The following is an 18,346-nucleotide window of genomic DNA, read 5'->3' on the forward strand; positions in this document are numbered from 1 at the left end:
ACCCATAGTTTGGACTCTTTGGAAATCAAAATTTGACCCTCAGTTGTAATTGTTTTAACCGCCTACTCTTCCTAGACAACACGGCCGGGGTGGTGACCAAGCGGAGCGGCTTCCGGCGGCGGGCCCAGGAGATCTACTTCCTGCCCGTGGTGATCGAGGACAACGGCTACCCGCCCAAGACCAGCACCGGCACCCTGACGGTGCGGGTCTGCGGCTGCGAGTCGGACGGATCACTGCTGACCTGCAGCGCCGAGGCCATCTTCCTCCCCGTGGGACTCAGCACCGGGGCCCTGATCGCCATCCTCCTCTGCATTGTTATTCTCCTAGGTAAGCCACGGAGGTTTTAACTGTAACTTTTCTGCCTCTTGTGTGGCGTGTCCAAAACCAAGAGCATGCCCAGTTCAAAGGTGGAAGAACCGGTGATCAGACCTTTTTTACTCAAGTTACTTTCAAGGTACAAATACCCCGGACAGAAAGTCACTCACGAATACAAAGTCTTTTAAGAGTTTTGTTCGCAATGAACTTATCATTTGCATCACTTTTGCAGAAACTGAGGGGACAACATTTCAGGGAAATTACCTTTTGTTGATGAAGTTTTCAGAGCTTGTACATAAGTAAAAAGTCAAAACAGGCCGACGCAAAATTACTCCCGACTGTGTCATTTAAATGATTTGTTTGCAATGAACGAATCGTTTGCGAGTCGTGCATCAGGGCTTTCTGGCTCTGATTCTGACAATTCTTCATATTGGAGGTTTATTATGTTTACAGCAACTGTGCAACTGACAATCACGCTTGCCCAGTTGCCTTGGGCAACAAGATTCATACCATTGGCAACAATCTTGTGCGGTCTGGTTGCCCCGTTGGCAACCATTGATTTACTCTATCAAAAAAGCGACGAAAAAACGAGTGGGAATATTGATTTTTCGGCAACCATTTTTAGCAACAAGTGGTTGGCTGGTTGGCAGCCACTTCTAAATGTTATACAGTATCATGACCGGTGGTGTAGTGGTGCGTGGAGCTGAGAGACTATACCAACAAAGTTTTTCCTTTTTAAAGGGGCCTGTCCAGCTTGGGATAAACGCCCTGTGTTATAAACAGTGAGATGTAAGACTACTCTTGCATATTTAGTTCACCCGAAATGGGCAGGTAGTATTTAAAAACTGTCGCTAAACTTCTGCTACTTGACTTGAGGGAGTAAGGATCATTATGGAATTAACATTACACACAGAAGAGCAATCAATCAGTACTGGCCCACAGACTTGAGGGTAAGACAACTACATAATGAGCCACTGTTTATGGGAAGATAATCTCTTTAGTGGCTGTTTTTAAGGGAACGTAATATGTTCCCTTAAAAACAGCCACTAAAGAGATGATCAATTCAGAGATTATCAATCTCATGAGATTGGATTAACCACTCGTGTGCTCAGACCGTCTCTCATGATTTAGCTGTTGCAGGACACTACCTGAAGATACCCATCAGAGGGGATGTACAAGTGGGTAAACACAAAAAATAAGTGTGTGAGCGTATACCCTGCACTACACCCCGGATCATGACCACTCAATTATACAACAATCAAAATCCGGCAACCGTTTGGTCAGTCTGGGCAACTAAACAAGCTGATGCACGGTTGACAACTTGGCAACAGCCTCAAGTTAGTGTCAAGTTAGAGTTCTTGGTGTTTCATCTTATTTTTCGGGTTGAAATGGACGATACATAACGTGCAATTTGACCTTTCCACTCAGAATAACATTTACCTTGGTGGAAGGGATCCCGCAACCGCTGAAATCGCTGGTCGGAACTCGCACGCGGCGCCCCCGCCGTGTTCCGCCCGCAGCTTTTCGCGTCGCTTTACGATCGGACATTTCGGACGCGGGAGCTCGACGAGCCGTGCTTGATCTTGATCGGGGGGAGGACAGACCCTCGTCCCGATCGGCTCCATAAACTACCTTTCATTTTAATATTTTAATTCCCCCTGCGCTCTCCTCAGGTTTAACTTTCCTTCCGCACAAGGTCAGGGTCGTAAAGAAACACTCCCCCGTAACACTCCGCCCGTTAACGCCCGAGCTCAAGAGGAAGTAAATATAGGTTTATGCCGTCATTTCATTAGTAATGAGTGTGTGTTGGATGAGGTTTTTATTTCACTGTGGAAGTGTCTCCGAACTTTGGACACTTAAAGAATTAGAATAATAATTAACGGTGCCCATGGAAACCACGTGGATGTGGGAATTCATTGGTGTAAGTCTCGAATAATGAAGACAATTTTATTATTTTATTTTCACTGATGGGGCAGTGGCTCATTAGTTGATCAAGAAAATATTTTTTGTACATTTTTATTGGGGTTATGCATTTATTTGTCTTGTTCATTTTGCTGTTTGGGTGTGTGTTTTTTTTTCAGGGATAAGCTCTTGAGTGGAGTGTCACGCGTCTGTTTTCCGGTTGACATGGTGGGAAAAGCGTTTTCTTTATGGTCGACTAACCCCGGAGGCCACAAAATGTTCGGCTGTCCCCAAAAAAATGTCAAAAATAAAAATCTTTCAGAAAAAATAAAAGAAACAATTTCAGGACTCTCACAAACTCTAACTGTGGTCCCTCACGGCCATTTAATTTTAGTGCCGGAGCCTTTTATCGTCACCACTATTTCGTTCCACACCCGTTTATATTATATTTTCTCGGCGTTGGGGCCAATGAGTGAAGCCCGCTGTTGCAGTACCACCAGCAGCCACCGGGGGGCACTAGCACGCTACAGCCAAGAACTCAACAATCAAACTGCAAGAGGGCCAAGAAAGAGGGATAAGAAGCGAAGAGGTGGAGGAGGAGGAGACCTACTTTAAGGAACTGCATTTGTTCCTTTGTTTTGTTTATTTTATATATTTTTGCTTTTCAACCCATCTCAATGTATTTATTGACTCGTTGTGATTGAGCGGTGTCTGACATTATTCAGACGTTTTGCTCGCCGCACGAGGCGCCATCATCTATTAAACATTACATACGTCGCTGGATTATTCATGCAACTTAAGAGAGAGAGAGAGGGAGAGGGAAAGAGAGAGCAACAAACGCAGAGTCATAAAGACGGCAAAATTATCCTTTTCCCCGCTGACGTGTTAGGCAGCGGCCACGGGACGAGACGCCAAATAAAAAGCTCCGGCGGCGGCTTCCCGAAGGCCATGGCGCTGGGACAAAAAAAAAAAAAAAAAAAAAAAAGAAAGAAAGAAATCATTCCAGAGAAAAGGGTAACCACTCCTCTGTGCGGTTTGCGCGCTGACTTTCACCCCGGCATTGTTTATTTACTGCCCCATTATTTTTCTTTTTTAACCCAGGGTGAAAACATTGACGTTTGCAGTCGTTCAGAACTGTTCGAACCCTCCGTGTCTTGTTGTCTGCTTTCTACATTTTTATTCCCAAATGTGGAGGCAACAGTCTCTGGGTTTGAGTCTCAGTGACCCAAGTGGGTGAAGAGGGTTTGGCCCCGTTTGATTTTCGTCCTCGCACCTTGACCGAGGATTACACACATTTAAGAATTTTATGCCTCGGCGCCAGCGACAGCCAGGCGTTATGTTCTCTGGTTGTCCGTCCGTCCTTCCGTTCGTCCGTCCCATTCTCGTGAATGTGATATCTAAATAGCGCCTGGAGGGAATTTCATCACATAATGGCATAAATTTCCACTCTTACTCAAAGATTAACTGATTCAAATTTGGTGGTCAAAGGTCAAAGGTCAAGTGTACACTGCAGCTCGACTGGCTGGCGCAGGCATACAACTGCAACGCTATAGCTCCAGTTCGCCTCGAACCTAAAGGGAGTTTTTTGGCCGTCAATTAATCAAACATCTGATGCGTAACTGTTGAGCACTCCGCTGGTGTCGTTCTGAAAATGCATCCTTATTTATCCGTTGTGGACGGGATCACCCCTCGCTGTTCAACAGTATTTTCCGCGTTTTATGTTAAGGGCTGGACCTAACCCTGCCCTTTGTTCCCTGCCCCCTCCCCCAGTGATCGTGGTGCTGTACGTGGGCCTGAGGCGGCAGAAGAAGAAGGAGACGCTGATGTCGTCCAAGGAGGACGTGCGCGACAACGTGATCCACTACGACGACGAGGGCGGCGGCGAGGAGGACACGCACGCCTTCGACATGGGGACGCTGCGCAACCCCAAGGTGGTCGCCAAGGAGAACCTGTACCGGCGCGACGTCAAGCCCGAGGCCAAGCGCGGGATGGGAACCTCCTCCGCCGCCGCCGGGTCAGACCGCCAGGACAGCGCCGACATCCGGGACTTCATCCACCAGCGGCTGAAGGAGCACGACGTGGACAACTCGGCTCCGCCCTACGACTCGCTGGCCACCTACGCCTACGAGGGGGAGGGCTCGGTGGCCGAGTCGCTCAGCTCCATCGAGTCGCCGGCCGCGGACCTGGAGGAGGACTACGACTACCTGAGCGACTGGGGGCCGCGCTTCAAGACGCTGGCCGGCATTTTCGGGGAAAAGTCGGAGGCCCAGTCGCAGGAGACGGCGGCCCCGGAAAACTCACATTGATGTTATTTAGATTGGAAATGGGGACGCAAAAAAAAAAAAAGGAAGAATCTTGATTTGTTTTGCCAGGCAAATGTTTAAACTGTCGTTCTTTCCCCCTTCTTTGTTTTTTTTCTATTTAAGGGTTTATATTTTCTATTTAATTCACCGTAACATTTTTTCTATTCCACGCTGGAACCGGACCTTGTACAAAGCAACCATTCAATTACCTTTCAATTGAATGTCGGCTTTTACGTCATATGTATATTATTGTTATTTTTCCAATCAAACAGCAAAAGCGCCAGAGGGAATTGTTGCCGTTCGCCAGAACATACTTAAAATAAAAAAAAAGTGCCTCAATATAATTGTTCTCTTATTTGCAATTCAACACCACGTGTCAGGAGCTCCGAAGCGGAACGGGCTCAGAGCAATGCTGATATTCCGAAAAAACGGCCCCGAGTTCGGCCAAAGATGTTCTGAATGTTATTTATTCTTCTTATTTATTTATTGGTTGATTGGTCCGTTTCAATGTTTTTTGTGTATTTATCTATTTATTTCAGTCATCAAACTGTATTTTTTTTATATTATTAATTATTATCATTATGATTATTATTTTTGGAGACACTTGAGGATTTTGTAATTATTGGAGGCCCACATGAAGAATGGACACTTATCCGCGGTGGGTCATGTGAATAGACTTGTGCTACACTGTAGACTTGTAAAAAGATAATTTAGGGCTAAATATTGCAGTTCTGTCATGTAATAAATACACTGTTTTTTCTTAAAATAAACCGCACTTGGACAAAAAAAACGCTTTGTTTCCCGAGATTCATAAAACCAAAAGACGGACGAGGCATAATGCAAATTACACAAATACGTCAATTGGTCACAAATTTGGGTAACACATGGAAACAATTTATAAACCCTTTTCAACCAATTCAAATTTTTAGTTTTATTTGTCTGCACCTGAGACTCCCACAGAATAATGCAAATGAACGCTCTGAACCTTTAGCCTGGTTTAGAATGATGGCTTTGGGGTTTCAAAATTTTCTTCATAGTTTGCTCACTTCCTTCCACATTGGATTTGACCGTCTTACGTTGAGTCTCATATGGCAAATAAGAAAATACTTTATTCCCACGTCACCAGACCAATTTGCAAATGCCTATTAGTCTGGAAGCTCTCCCTTCATTTTTGATTTCCAAGGGGTGTTACCAACAGGCGCAGAGCAAAATGTCTCTGGAGGCAGTTGGACCTTCCAACCAATCAGAGCTTTGGATAGACCTACAACCAATCAGAGCAATTAATAGACCTACAACCGATCAGAGCATTAGACCTACAACCAATCAGAGCACTGGATAGACCTACAACCAATCAGAGCAATGGATAGACCTACAACCAGTGAGTGCATTGGATAGACCTAAAACCAATCAGAGCATTGGATAGACCTACAACCGATCAGAGCACTGGTTAGACCTACAACCAGAGGATTGGATAAACCTACAACCAATCAGAGCAATGGATAAGACCTACAACCAATGAGAGCATTAGACCTACAACCAATCAGGCACTGGTTAGACCACAACCAATCAGAGCATTGGAGACACCTACAACCAATCAGAGCACTGGATAGACCTACAACCAAACAGACCAATGGATAGACCTACAACCAATCAGAGCATTAGACCGACATCCAATCAGAGGATTGGATAGACCTACAACCAGTCAGAGCATTAGACCTACATTCAATCATAGCACTGGATAGACCTGCAACCAATCAGAGCATTAGACCTACAACCAATCAGAGCACTGGATGGACCTACAACCAATCAGAGCATTAGACTACAACCAATCAGAGCACTGGATGGACCTACAACCAACCAGGGCACTGGATAGACCTACAACCAATCAGAGCAATGGATAGACCTACAAACAATCAGAGCATTAGACCTTCAACCAATCAGAGCATTTGATAGACCTACAACCAATCAGAGCAATGGCTAGACCTACAACCAATCAGAGCATTGGATAGATCTACAACCAATCAGAGTATTGGATAGATCTACAACCAATCAGAGTATTGGATAGATCTACAACCAATCAGAGTATTGGATAGATCTACAACCAATCAGAGTATTGGATAGATCTACAACCAATCAGAGTATTGGATAGCAAAGTTTCCGTGAGAAAAAAATTGGTGCCTGTCAGTTCTAATACTGGTCAAATATAATATGTGTTTATTGAGCTTGAAAACACTTGATCAGCAGGTTATGTAGAGAATGTTATCATCAAGTTATGTAGATGGATAATATTTTTTATTGCATATTCAAAATAAAACAAGTCCTGTCAGTTAATGCCATTTTAGAAAATAAATAAATAAATAAATTATGAACATTTCTACTTGAAATCAATTATTTTCTGTTTGTGAACAATAAGTAACCGCTTCAACCGAGCAACCGAATCAAATCATCAGTTGGAAACCCTTCAGAAACATCTCAAAGCTGGGTTTTTACTTATTTGGAGCAACCGGGACAGGGCACAACGTATGGATGGGTATCGTTAAGATTCTAATGGTACCAATACTGTTACTGATACTGCTTATAAATCCGGCACTTAAACAGTACTCTTATCGGTCTTCTTTTTCGAGGAAAAACTCAAACAAATGAGGAGCAGAATCAATCAGTATGAGACAAGATAAGGGTTGACCGTACAATGTGAGGATATTGTCTCTTAAACAGTTTCCCTTCCTCATTCAAAAGCCTCTATTTGCCGTATTGAAGTCCCACCATAAAGGAATCACCCCGGCCGCCAAGCCCCTCCTTGGTTTTACTGCCTGCATTCATCGCTCCCTCCAGCTCCAACTGCTCACTTTTACTGCCCTGCTTAAGCAGAACATTTCACAGAAACCATTGATCGACGACCGACAAGCGAAGAGACGGGAGGTTCCCTGGGTCTAAACCTGCCACCTCAGCATCGCTCCACTACATTTCAGCAACACGCCACAGTTCTGCCCCCTCCGCCCAATAAGTGAAAAATGAACAACATCAATATCGGAGCCAGAGAAAAGATCGTCGCCTTCACGAAGGCTTGGGTATCGCTTTCCGTTTGGTATCAATATTATATAGTCCACACAGCCGTGCTCTGGTCCTCATCATGGACGCTCTGGATTGGAGCCAAATCAGTCAGTCAGTCAGTCAGTCAGTCAATCAGTCAGTCAGTCAGAGAGTCAGAGTTAGTCAGCGAATGAGTCAGAGTTAGTCCGTCATTCAGTCAGTCAGTGTCAGTCAGTTAGAGTCAGTCAGTGGCAGACAGTCAGTCAGAGTCAGTCAGAGTCAGTCAGAGTCAGTCAGCCAGTCAGAGTCAGTCAGTCAGAGTCATTCAGTCAAAGGCAGTCAGTTAGTCAGAGTCAGAGTCAGAGTTAGTCGACCAGTGTCAGTCAGAGTCTGTTTGTCAGTCAATCAGTCGGTGTCAGTCAGTCAGTCAGTCAATCAGAGTCCGTTAGTCAGAGTCAGTCAGTGTCACTCAGTCAGAGTCAGTCAGTCAGTCAGTCAGAGTCGGTCAGTCAGTGGCAGACAGTCAGAGTCAGTCAGTTAGTGGGAATGAGTCAGAGTCAGTCAGTCAGTCAGTGGCAGTCAGTTAGTCAGCCAGAGTCAGTTAGTCAGTCAGAGTCAGTAAGTCAGTCAGAGTCCGTCAGAGTCAGTTAGTCAGTCAGTGTCAGTCAGAGTCAGTCAGAGTCAGTTAGTCAGTCATAGTCAGTCAGTGTCACTCAGTCAGAGTCAGTTAGTCAGTCAGAGTCAGTCGGTCATAGTCAGTCAGTGTCACTCAGTCAGAGTCAGTCAGTCAGTTAGTCAGTGTCAGTCAGTCAGAGTCAGTTAGCCAGAGGCAGTTAGTCAGAGGCAGACAGTCAGTCAGAGTTAGTCAGTCAGTCAGAGTCAGTTAGTCAGTCAGTCAGTCGGCGGGCGCAATGCAGAGCGCTCCTCTCTCTAAACTGATATAAAGCAATAGCTCCTCTGTCTCCCAATGTCTATATTTTCTTCTTTCCTTCCATTATGTTTCCTTTTCCTGTTTGAACCCATACAGTGGATGTCGACCACGACGACGCTCCTGCTGACTCACTGACCGTCCCAAAATCTCCCAAATCTCACTCACACTCTCCAAAAGCAGCCGTGACTCACGCTGCCTGCTGGCACCAAGTGGGTAGCGACAGACACAACATATCAGTACTAAGACATAAACATGCAAGAGGTGCCAATCGTACCAGCTTAAGCCAAAGTAGAAGAACAGGTGGAGAAATGGTCAACGCACTCAGGGGTTATTCTGTGATAACAACCGGCTGCCTGCGCATTATCCCGCTTATTACACAGCTACTTACTACATTAAGAAAATAATACATTGACATAGATATTGATTTGAGATGATTGTATAGCTAGTATAGTATATTTACGAGCATTGTGTAGTATGAATACCTAGTCTAAGAGCTCCCGCCAAGAAAAATAGTCCTCAACAACGTATCTAACACTGCAACAATGTAGGAAACTATGAACCCGACAATTAAAATAAGAAAATCAAACACCCTATATATGATGACGCTATTCACTGTTATTAATGTGAAATTGTACATCCTCTTTAATCGTTAAATAACTCATGCTGAATGGGACTTTGATCATCCATTGTAGTTTATATGTAGCATCACAAGATGGCACCACTGGCCACTGTTAGCATCAGCATGTAGGCGAGGTAACACGAGGGACGGGAAACCAGGCAGATAAGTGGTTGCCCATAACAGTCATTATTAACGGAACAGAGGTGTTATCCAGGAATAACTGACTGCCGATTGCCGTTATGGACCAATCAGAATGGTGTATTAAACAGAGCAGTCTCATAATTATTGATAATCTCACTCCCAAATCAATGACATTGATAGTCGTGTCACAAAATGACAAGAGCTGTGGAAGTTCGGTTCTCTGACTACAGTACAGTGAAATGTTTGGCTGCTCTGACGATGGGATTTCATGGGTGTCCTTGAAGCTATCAGTGAGGTTGATCCCTTCTGAACCACTGTATAGGAAAAATATGGTGCCATCAAGGGAACCACCTCAATATCTTACTAATCTATTGTCGGGTCTCTTAAAAAGGCAAATAATCCATTCAGGTCCAGCACACCACCAGATGTCTAGCGGCTTTATCAGTTGTCAAATCGTTATTTCTTCCTCTTGACTTGGATTAATTATTCAAAACAACAGTGTGTAAGTCCTCGAGGAGAGAAGATAAATCAAGATAAAATATTTGCCTTGGCAGTGCAAGTTAAGCACCTGCTGCAAATTAGCATGGCTGACTTGTTTGCAGGCGACGTGCAGGCGTATTCTAAAGCATTTTTCCAGTTTTCCAGGCCTGCAGACGTGGCTGTCATCGTGCAAAACAAAGATGAGTTGCCACGGCATGCTCCGAGACACTCCCTCCATTGTTGTGCCCACTTCATTTGTTCTGAGAACAATACAACTAATCGGCAAAGGACAAAGTGTTGCCAAGACAACTTCAAGATTCAATCCATTTGTGAAGTTCATAACATCAACATTGTTGCAATTCCTGCAATAGCCGCCTTTAAGTGCAGCAGTTTGTGAAGGATTATGAGGATAAAAGCACGATTAATGGCTCTCTTGTTGAGTGTCGTCTTTCACTTCAGCGTTTTTCAACCACTACTGCATCGCCAAAGCTCGCCAAGGCTGCTTGAAAAAGTAAGACATACATTTTTTGAACTTGAACAACACAACTCTCTTGTGTTGCAAGATCCAAATGACAAGGCTGCACTGATTCATGTAATTCCTCTGTTCCAGCAGAACAACAGCTCTGTGTTCATCAGGACAAGATCGAGTTTCACACTGAAAAATCAGAAATATTAATAGTGATGAAAGGTTTGACTCTTTTTTTGGGATTGGGGTCTTGATGAGTCACTCAGTAAAAAGAGTCATTTGATATTCTGACTCTTCAGTTGTTGGGTAAGTTGGTGTAACGCACAGTGTGCAAGGAATGGTGTGAATGGAATTCTTATCAGAATCATTTAATTCTGTCAAATTATATCTTTCGGTGGGAAAGTGTAAATCAGTCATATTGAATATGAATTTTTATTATTATAGCCGGGCCTTTATTTTGCCTTGGACTTTAGTCCTCATTAATCATTTAAAGTTTTGTTGACTGAAGTTTCATCGCTCGCTCGCTCTTTTTGCGGAGTGACCCCTGAGTCCTTTAAAGGGTATGGGAGAAATTTACTAGTACATTTAAAAGAAATATGTTCATTATATTCTACCATTAAATAAGAAAGAACATTCGTTATCTTGCCAATATGCTATATGAATGAAGTAAGTGTGTGTGAGACAGGGGTCAGCAAAGACATGAATAAGTGCTTTGTTGACTGTGGGCCATGTGACATGGGAAGGTGTGTGAATGCAACCATCCCCTCATAAAATGTGGCCTGGACTAGTGTCGGGAGGTTTGTTGTTGTAACTGATGTCAAAGAATGCAGACAAATGGCTTCTTTGCACTATTGACCGTATAGGAGGAAGGAAGGGATCCTAATTGAGTATACAGATGTACTTTCTCGACCAACAGAAAGAGGTTAAAAGGAGGAGTCCATGAGCGGCTCGGGAGTTCTTTGCCAAACCAACCCAGATTCTGTTGTCACTTCTTGCAAGTGATAATAAAGTCTTATATCTTCAGACCTCGACTCTCTCGAACTTCTCTTCTTCAGTTTAATTGTTAGATGCAGTTTTCTCCACTACAAGGGGACCTATTATGAAAAACTCACTTTTTCAGTGCCCATGCACCTACATGGGCATGCTGACACACAGACTGTGAAAGTTTTGTTTCTGTGAAAGCTCAGTTTTTCTGAGCCATGTGGGACATTGCGGTGTCCCGGTACGGTGTCGACAGCGAAAGTGGGAACAAACTTTAAAATGAGGCCTTGTAGATCTAATATGAGTGAAGATTCAGCAGCTGGATTGCTCATACCCCCCCACATTAGTTATGAAAGAGATTTTGGTGGACTGATATGGTGAAATCAGTGAAAGTTAGGGGGTTAATAAAAAAACAACAAAACCCCGATGCTCAGACGCCATTGGCTCAAAGCACCCGAAGCTTCAGCTCAATCATCAGGAGGGTGGCACCACCCACTGAAACAGCCCGTCCTGGAGCTGGATGGTTAAGAGGCATTTTAGAATGGATCTGAGAGGTATTTTCAGCAAAAAACTTAAAAAACATGTTTTGGGGACCTCAGAGACCTCTATTAACTTGTATCAAAAGGAGCAAAATAGGTTCCTTTTAAACTAATTGTCCGCTACGAATGAATCGTTCACGAGTCTTGCTTCACCAACTATTAGTATGAAAGTATGTTTATATATGTGACGAATAAACCTCTTGAATCTAGTAGGATGTTATAATAATAAGATAAATAATGGCTTCAGGGCTTCTATGGCTGCAGGGTGGGGTGCTCGGGGCTTTCCTGAATTGGAGTTTCCGGCCATGGAGTGTTTATATAGCTGCGGGACCTTTTTCCGCTGCTTGGAGGCGCGACGATATAATACTGACCTCATACACCAGAACCAATTAGGACAAGTCCTGTACACTCACTGGTGGACACCTCACACATCACAGGCACGCAAGCACACACACACACCACCAGCACCTGCTTTGAACACTCCCCCAACACCCTCCTGATAACACCCTTCTCCTTTCCTCCCTCATTTACTGCCATATGACAGGAAGAGGCCACATGCCCAGTTGCTGTTCCAGTTTTTCTGGACTTAATGAACTCTGTTTTGTCGATGCATGTTGTCGTCTGTTTCTTTGACAACATTTGGTTTACCGTTGTACATGTTTATTTTCATGTTTATTTGTCTCACCTGCGGTGTTCTCTCCTCTTAGAGTAGTGATGATAATAAGTTGTTTAAAGACCAAAACATGGTATGATGGTGTGAAGGTGTGTTCTGGCTCAGGACCAAGGAATGAGGAAGAGGAGGAAGGCAGAGGTAAAACAGCGCCAGTTGGCGTGTTTATTAATAAGTCCTTTTTAAATCAAGGTGGCTCGTGGGCCGAAAAGGAAACTCAGGGCTTACAGGCTAATATATATAAAATAGTCCCGTTGGAGCCGTGGATCCCCGCTTTCATGATCCCCTGCTGTCCGTGTCAGATCTTTGCCTGTCAGGCTGACTCGCCTGCACGCCAATCCCTACTGCGGACACACACACACATAATTATAACTGCCTGTTTTTGGGATCAGGCGAATCGGTGGAGTCCCTCCGCTGATTAGGCCACAGCAGCAGCTGAACGGCCCCTGGATGGGAGACTGCACCGCCTGTCTGCAGCGGCGCCTTGCCCCACCACAGATGGTTCTCCAAAGAAGGGGATTGGTGGTGGTGCTGTGTAACAAAAAGCTGTGCTCTTGTCATCCCACAGATCCTCCACAGGACAGAGTTATTGCAGCAGTTGATGAGTAAAGACTGAATAAAGAGTTGCTTTGAGGGTTGAGAACTTGAACTCCACTGCAAACTAACTCTGTCCTTGATGCAATGGAACAAATACTGTGTTGTATGTCCAGCATACTGACAGTACATGTTAAAAAAAATAATGTTTAGTCTACTTTGAAAGGAATTGTTTTAATTTTTTTGTTTTCCCTTTGTTTACCCCTTCTTTAATTATATATTTAAGTATGTTTAAACCCATTTACTTACATCAAACTCCTAATCTACAAAGAGGAAAGGAGAGAAATGTGCAAAATAAATGTATAACATCAATTAAAAAACAAAGCACTTATTTTTTTCCGTAATTAAATCCATTTTCTGAATAGTTCTTATTTAAAAAAAATTGCTATTGAGTGAACAACAAGACTGTTTTTCCTCAATCTTCCAATTTCAAGATTCAAGTTTCAAGAGGTTGAAGGCCATTATCGGATGATTGGTTGTGAAAAACATTTTAATGAAAATAAAAGCCCTTAAAAGGTTAATTTATGTGAAGGCAAACATCAGAAAAGGAGAGAAGGAGAGAGATGAAGTTATGAAGGTTAATAAAGTTATTTAATGCATACAACTTTAAGTCTGAGAATCAACACATTTTACAACATTTTCATTGCTGGGTTGGGTGTGAAGTCACGACTCCCAGAAAGAAGAAGAAAAGAATACAGATTTGAACAGGTGTTGATTCAGTTCTGCACATCCTCAAAAGCAAATTTTGATTTTAAAATTATATTTAGATAAAGAGAAGCTCATCAAATGTTGAAAATCTCATCAAATAATGTATATATAAAAAAGTAAAATGTAAATGATTAAAGTAATCAACTTCCAACAATCGAAAAATAAGGCTTACATTGAAAATATTTCAGAGTTTGAGTTTAAAATACAATAAAAATATTCAAGTAGAACAAAGCAACATTTTTTCCCATTCATCTGACATTTTCGGGGCAAGAAAAGCCTTTTTATAGCTTGCGCATCTTCTTAAAACCACCGTTCCAAATGATCTGAAGGTGACACCAGGGTGCCGACTGAACATATCACGGCCCATATAATTTCCCAGTCCCTGTGCAGCCCCTACAACCTCTGTTTCTTCCCTACCGGTGCGCTACAGCTGGCTGAGTAAGGGGCATTTTATGGCTGAATATCTGGCTAAAAATATGCAGCAGGTGCGAGGCCGCCCGAGGGGACGTAGAGAGCCTCGGATGGAGACTGGCAGGAACCTTCCTCCTCGGCATCGTATGAAAGGCAGTTATCGTCTGCTTTGTGCAGACTGGATTCAGACGCTAAGTTCCAAGTGCGTGTCATACACACCGAGGACTTGTTCCACATCGTCTACATGTCAACGGCCAACCTAAACACACATACATTCGCTCTGCACTTACTCTGGGGTTTTATCTGTGAGCGAGGAGCCTGAACTTCAGCAAAGACTCTCCCATTTGTCTGACTCGCAGGAGAAACTCTAGGGGAGCCATTACAACACCATGAGGCATCCCAAGATGCAACACCCAAGACACCCAAGAGCAACCCAACATCCCATCACAGGAAACACTGGATTAATTGATTTTTCAACTTGTTCATCAGCTTGTTCAAGACTTTTAAGAAATCCTGATGGGACCTGCCCCTTGTTCCGAAGGCCCATTATTCTGAAAAATGTTGGGTAAGAGACGGTGAAATTTGGGTTTAAGTTTAGGTATAAGGTTAGAGATGGTTAAGTTTAGGTATAAGGTTAGAGATGGTTAGGGTTAGGGTGTTCAAGTGCAATGGGGCATTTTTCGGAATATTGGGGTTTCGGAATAATGGGTCGCCGGAACTTGGCACCAAAAGACCAATTGATCTTGGAATGTTCAGGGTAAAACTTTCTTCTTCAAATGACACTTGAACACACTGTTCGTCAAGCTTACCTTTCTGGACGGTTAGCCATGACACGTTATCATCGATTATCCATCAAAACATAACAAACGCAATGTACTTTTCACTTAACAAATCAGGTCATTTCAAGACCAAATTTGGTTAACGAATGTCACAAAATCCAACCGTCTGCCTTTTACAAAATTATGCACAAAGGCTGGTGAGAGCACTTTTCTTTCCATTGGTGCTCGCAGTCGACCCGCTCTAGGCTGATGTAGTCCTTTTTGTATTTACCGCATGTCCTGCTTTTCACTGTAGTTAGTAGTATAAGGCACCGCTGCTCCAAGAAAAGCAAAGCCCCTGGGCTGCCGGCACAACCACTGACCTATAACTGAGAGGAGGAGCAGCCTGTCCATGGCGTTTCCTTTTTTTTTTTTTTTTTAACCCTCATTGTGATGACCTTTTGTCACAGAAAAAATGTCATGGCCAGATTATTGGAATGTGGCATGCTTTACGGCCACTGCCACAAAACTGCACGAAACATGGATCATAAAGAATGCCACATCAGTTTCTAAAGCATTCATTTACTGTGCCAAATGGTCAGCTTTGAAAGGTATGTCGAAGCATTTCCATACATGTGTGCTGCAATGTTTAAAACGTAAGTGCTGATAAATAGTCACAGTTACATGTATAGTGGTGGGAAGTATGCACATACTTTGTTACTGTGACATTTCACGGCATATATGTATGACTGTATGTATATGTACAGTATGTGATAAATAATCTACTGCCTTGCGTTACACCAACTGAATCAAACAAACGAAGAGTCAGAAAATCGAACGACTCTTCCTACTGCGTGACCCAATCTCAAAAAAAGAGTCAAACCTTTCGTCGCTACCAATTGTTCCCACTTTCGGTGTGAAACTTGATCTTGTCCTGATGAACATCGAGCTGCTCCTCTGCTGGAACTGAATTAGTGCAACCTCGCAATTTGGATCTTGCAAGACAAGAGCCAGTTTCCATTATTTATCTATTTTAAGTGGGATTGGACATTTTTCATGGCACAGTAGTGGTTGAAAAACACTGGTCTATACGAGCAGCCGTCGCTGTTTATTCCTGCAGCACTCGCTTCCCAAAAGGAGTAATTAAGTTTGTTTATTTGCCACTGATTCGTCTGCGTCCCCTTCCTTCCAGTCCTTGGAGAGAAAGCTCCACTCATATTTTATCACTTCGACAAACACCACAAGGAGAATTAGGCTCCGGGTTGTTTTTTTCTTTCCATTTAACTCCTCTCGGATTCACGTTTTAAGAGGTTGTGGATATTACTCTGCCATTGGGAATAAATGGCAAGAGTGGAAAAGAAATACATTGAAGATTAAATACCACAATAGCACGCCTCTATATAACTGCTTCCCCCTCTCACCACCGCCGCCACGAGCCCCTCTCACTTCTTCTCCATCTCTTGCTTTTTCATAGTGAGGGAACAGAAAGCAAAAGACGATTGGACATTGAAAATGAAGACTGGTTTTAGTGTTATGTGGTTCCATTGCAGTTCCACCTCGTGTCAAACTCTCACGTTTGAATAATAATCAAAGTACTCCAAGGAGTTCAAGGTTTAAGAGAAAACAGACCTACCTGAAATATGAATTACGCTCATATTTTATGTTTGCCCACCCCTGCTCTATACAGTACCATGTTATCCTTCAATTGACTGAATCGAAATGGATCTGGTTTCTGTAACTTTGCAGTAAGCGACAAGATATTTGATGAACATCTGGAAACAGTTAACCAATTGTCGGCAAACACATTTTCGTTTTAGATCAGATAATAACAGCATCCTGAAACTCCTACGCTTGTCCAACTCAATGCTAAACTTAAGCACATTTAATCAACTGAAACGACAGCCAGTTTCCCTAAAAAATCGTTTCCAATCGCAGCGAAAGGTGATTACACACCAGCTTTGTATCTCACCGCGGCGCATGACGCTCAATATTATGTCCCAAACCCTCACGGATGTTTACCTTGGTTGCCACGGCGATGGCGCGGGGAAACGCACCTCATTACGCCCGGGAACAAGCTGCCATTTTTTTTTCCGTCTCATCTCATCCCCCTCTCATCTTCCTCACTTCACTCCACATCCTTCCGCCTTTCCATCTCACCTCCGCCTCCTTCCCCATCTCATTTAATTCTCCTTCCCCTTAGTATTCCTCTTCTTCTTCCCCTTCCTTCCTTTTCTTCCTCTTAGTCCTCTTATTATCCATCTCCATCACCTTCTCCATCTTCACCTCCTTCTCATCCCCTTTTCCATCCCTCCATCGTCCCTCTTCTCAGTCTCCCGTTTAGTAATCTCCTCCTCTTCTTTCTCCTTCTTATTATAGTACTATTTATATTCCTCTTCCCCTTTCTTTTAATCATTATGATCAGTTGAAGTAGAATTCACTATTACTACAACCACAAGGTTGTAATAATAGCAGTACATTTCTAAGAGCTGTATTTGTTAATATTCAAGCCCGGATCTACCATATGGGCAATCTGGACACGTGCCAGGGTGCCCCTGAGCGCGAAAGGGCCATCCGCGATTGGGCTATAAAAAAAATGTATGCATTTATTTCATTTTTATGTCGGGCTCCACAGAAATATGACACAAAGCTTAATTTCATGATCTAATGACAATTGTCATTGCCAGTTATTCCGCACTGGGCTCTTCCCCCGCCGATACTGAGGGAATCCTGGTGAGTTTCCTTACCTCCGCTTACGTTCAGCGGGTAGTCTCGTCTATCCGAGGTCGTCCGTGTCATCTCGTCTGATCCATACATCTGTTTTCAAATCAAATGTTACCGCACAAAACAATGCTTTTCATTTTGGTTCTGTCCTAACTCAAGCGTACGTAAATGATAACGGAACTTAAGCCCTGAGACCTTTCCCTGCTGAGAACATTCTACTTTAGCGGCAAACCTAAAGCACTTAAAGTAAAGAGAACAAAGATAGAAGTGAGATAATTCTCCTACCATACACAGGAGCTGTAATGTCTGGGCTCTGACAACACACAATGGAAGAAAAGCGAGTGCAAGGATTGGCTCCGTGCTGCTGCAACATGATGGACGATGTCCGTGTTCCTCAGACAGGATGATTATTGCAATTATGTCGTCAGCCTCTCAATCAGCCACGTCTGTCACCCGATGCCATCTGACAATACTGTTTGGCTGGATCCCGACAGAAACATCACAAATTCTTAACAAAATACAACAAAAAAAACCAAAAAAAACCAAAACTGCAACATTACTATGAAGGACCACATTTGTGCCTGTAGACTATGTCAGCACTCGGACAATATACAAGAGAAGTTTGAGGCTGATATTGGGATTCGGGGCTTTCGAATCATTCACTGGCTAACAGTCAATATAGTGACTAATTGGAGTCACTTGAATTGTTGTGAATTGCAGTTATTGACCCTCAAAGTGAGTAAATGATGGTTATTTTCCATACAACCACACGGTGGT

At 43.3% G+C, this 18,346-nt stretch overlaps 1 protein-coding gene across 1 annotated transcript in view; it reads left to right on the top strand.

Moving 5' to 3' along the window:
• LOC307245043 (cadherin-12-like) overlaps nt 1–4,523 on the top strand; it is a gene marked incomplete at both ends in the record, with an annotated part of 103,251 nt that extends 98,728 nt beyond the window's left edge. The window contains 2 exons of the mRNA XM_080020454.1: nt 76–327; nt 3,988–4,523. Coding sequence (XP_079876580.1) covers nt 76–327; nt 3,988–4,523 — 788 coding nt within the window. The remainder of the gene's footprint in view (nt 1–75; nt 328–3,987) is intronic.
• Nucleotides 4,524–18,346: the final 13,823 nt, after the last annotated feature.

This window comes from Zeus faber (genome assembly GCF_960531495.2).
Source record: "Zeus faber genome assembly, chromosome: 19".
In the NCBI taxonomy this organism is placed as follows: domain Eukaryota; kingdom Metazoa; phylum Chordata; class Actinopteri; order Zeiformes; family Zeidae; genus Zeus; species Zeus faber.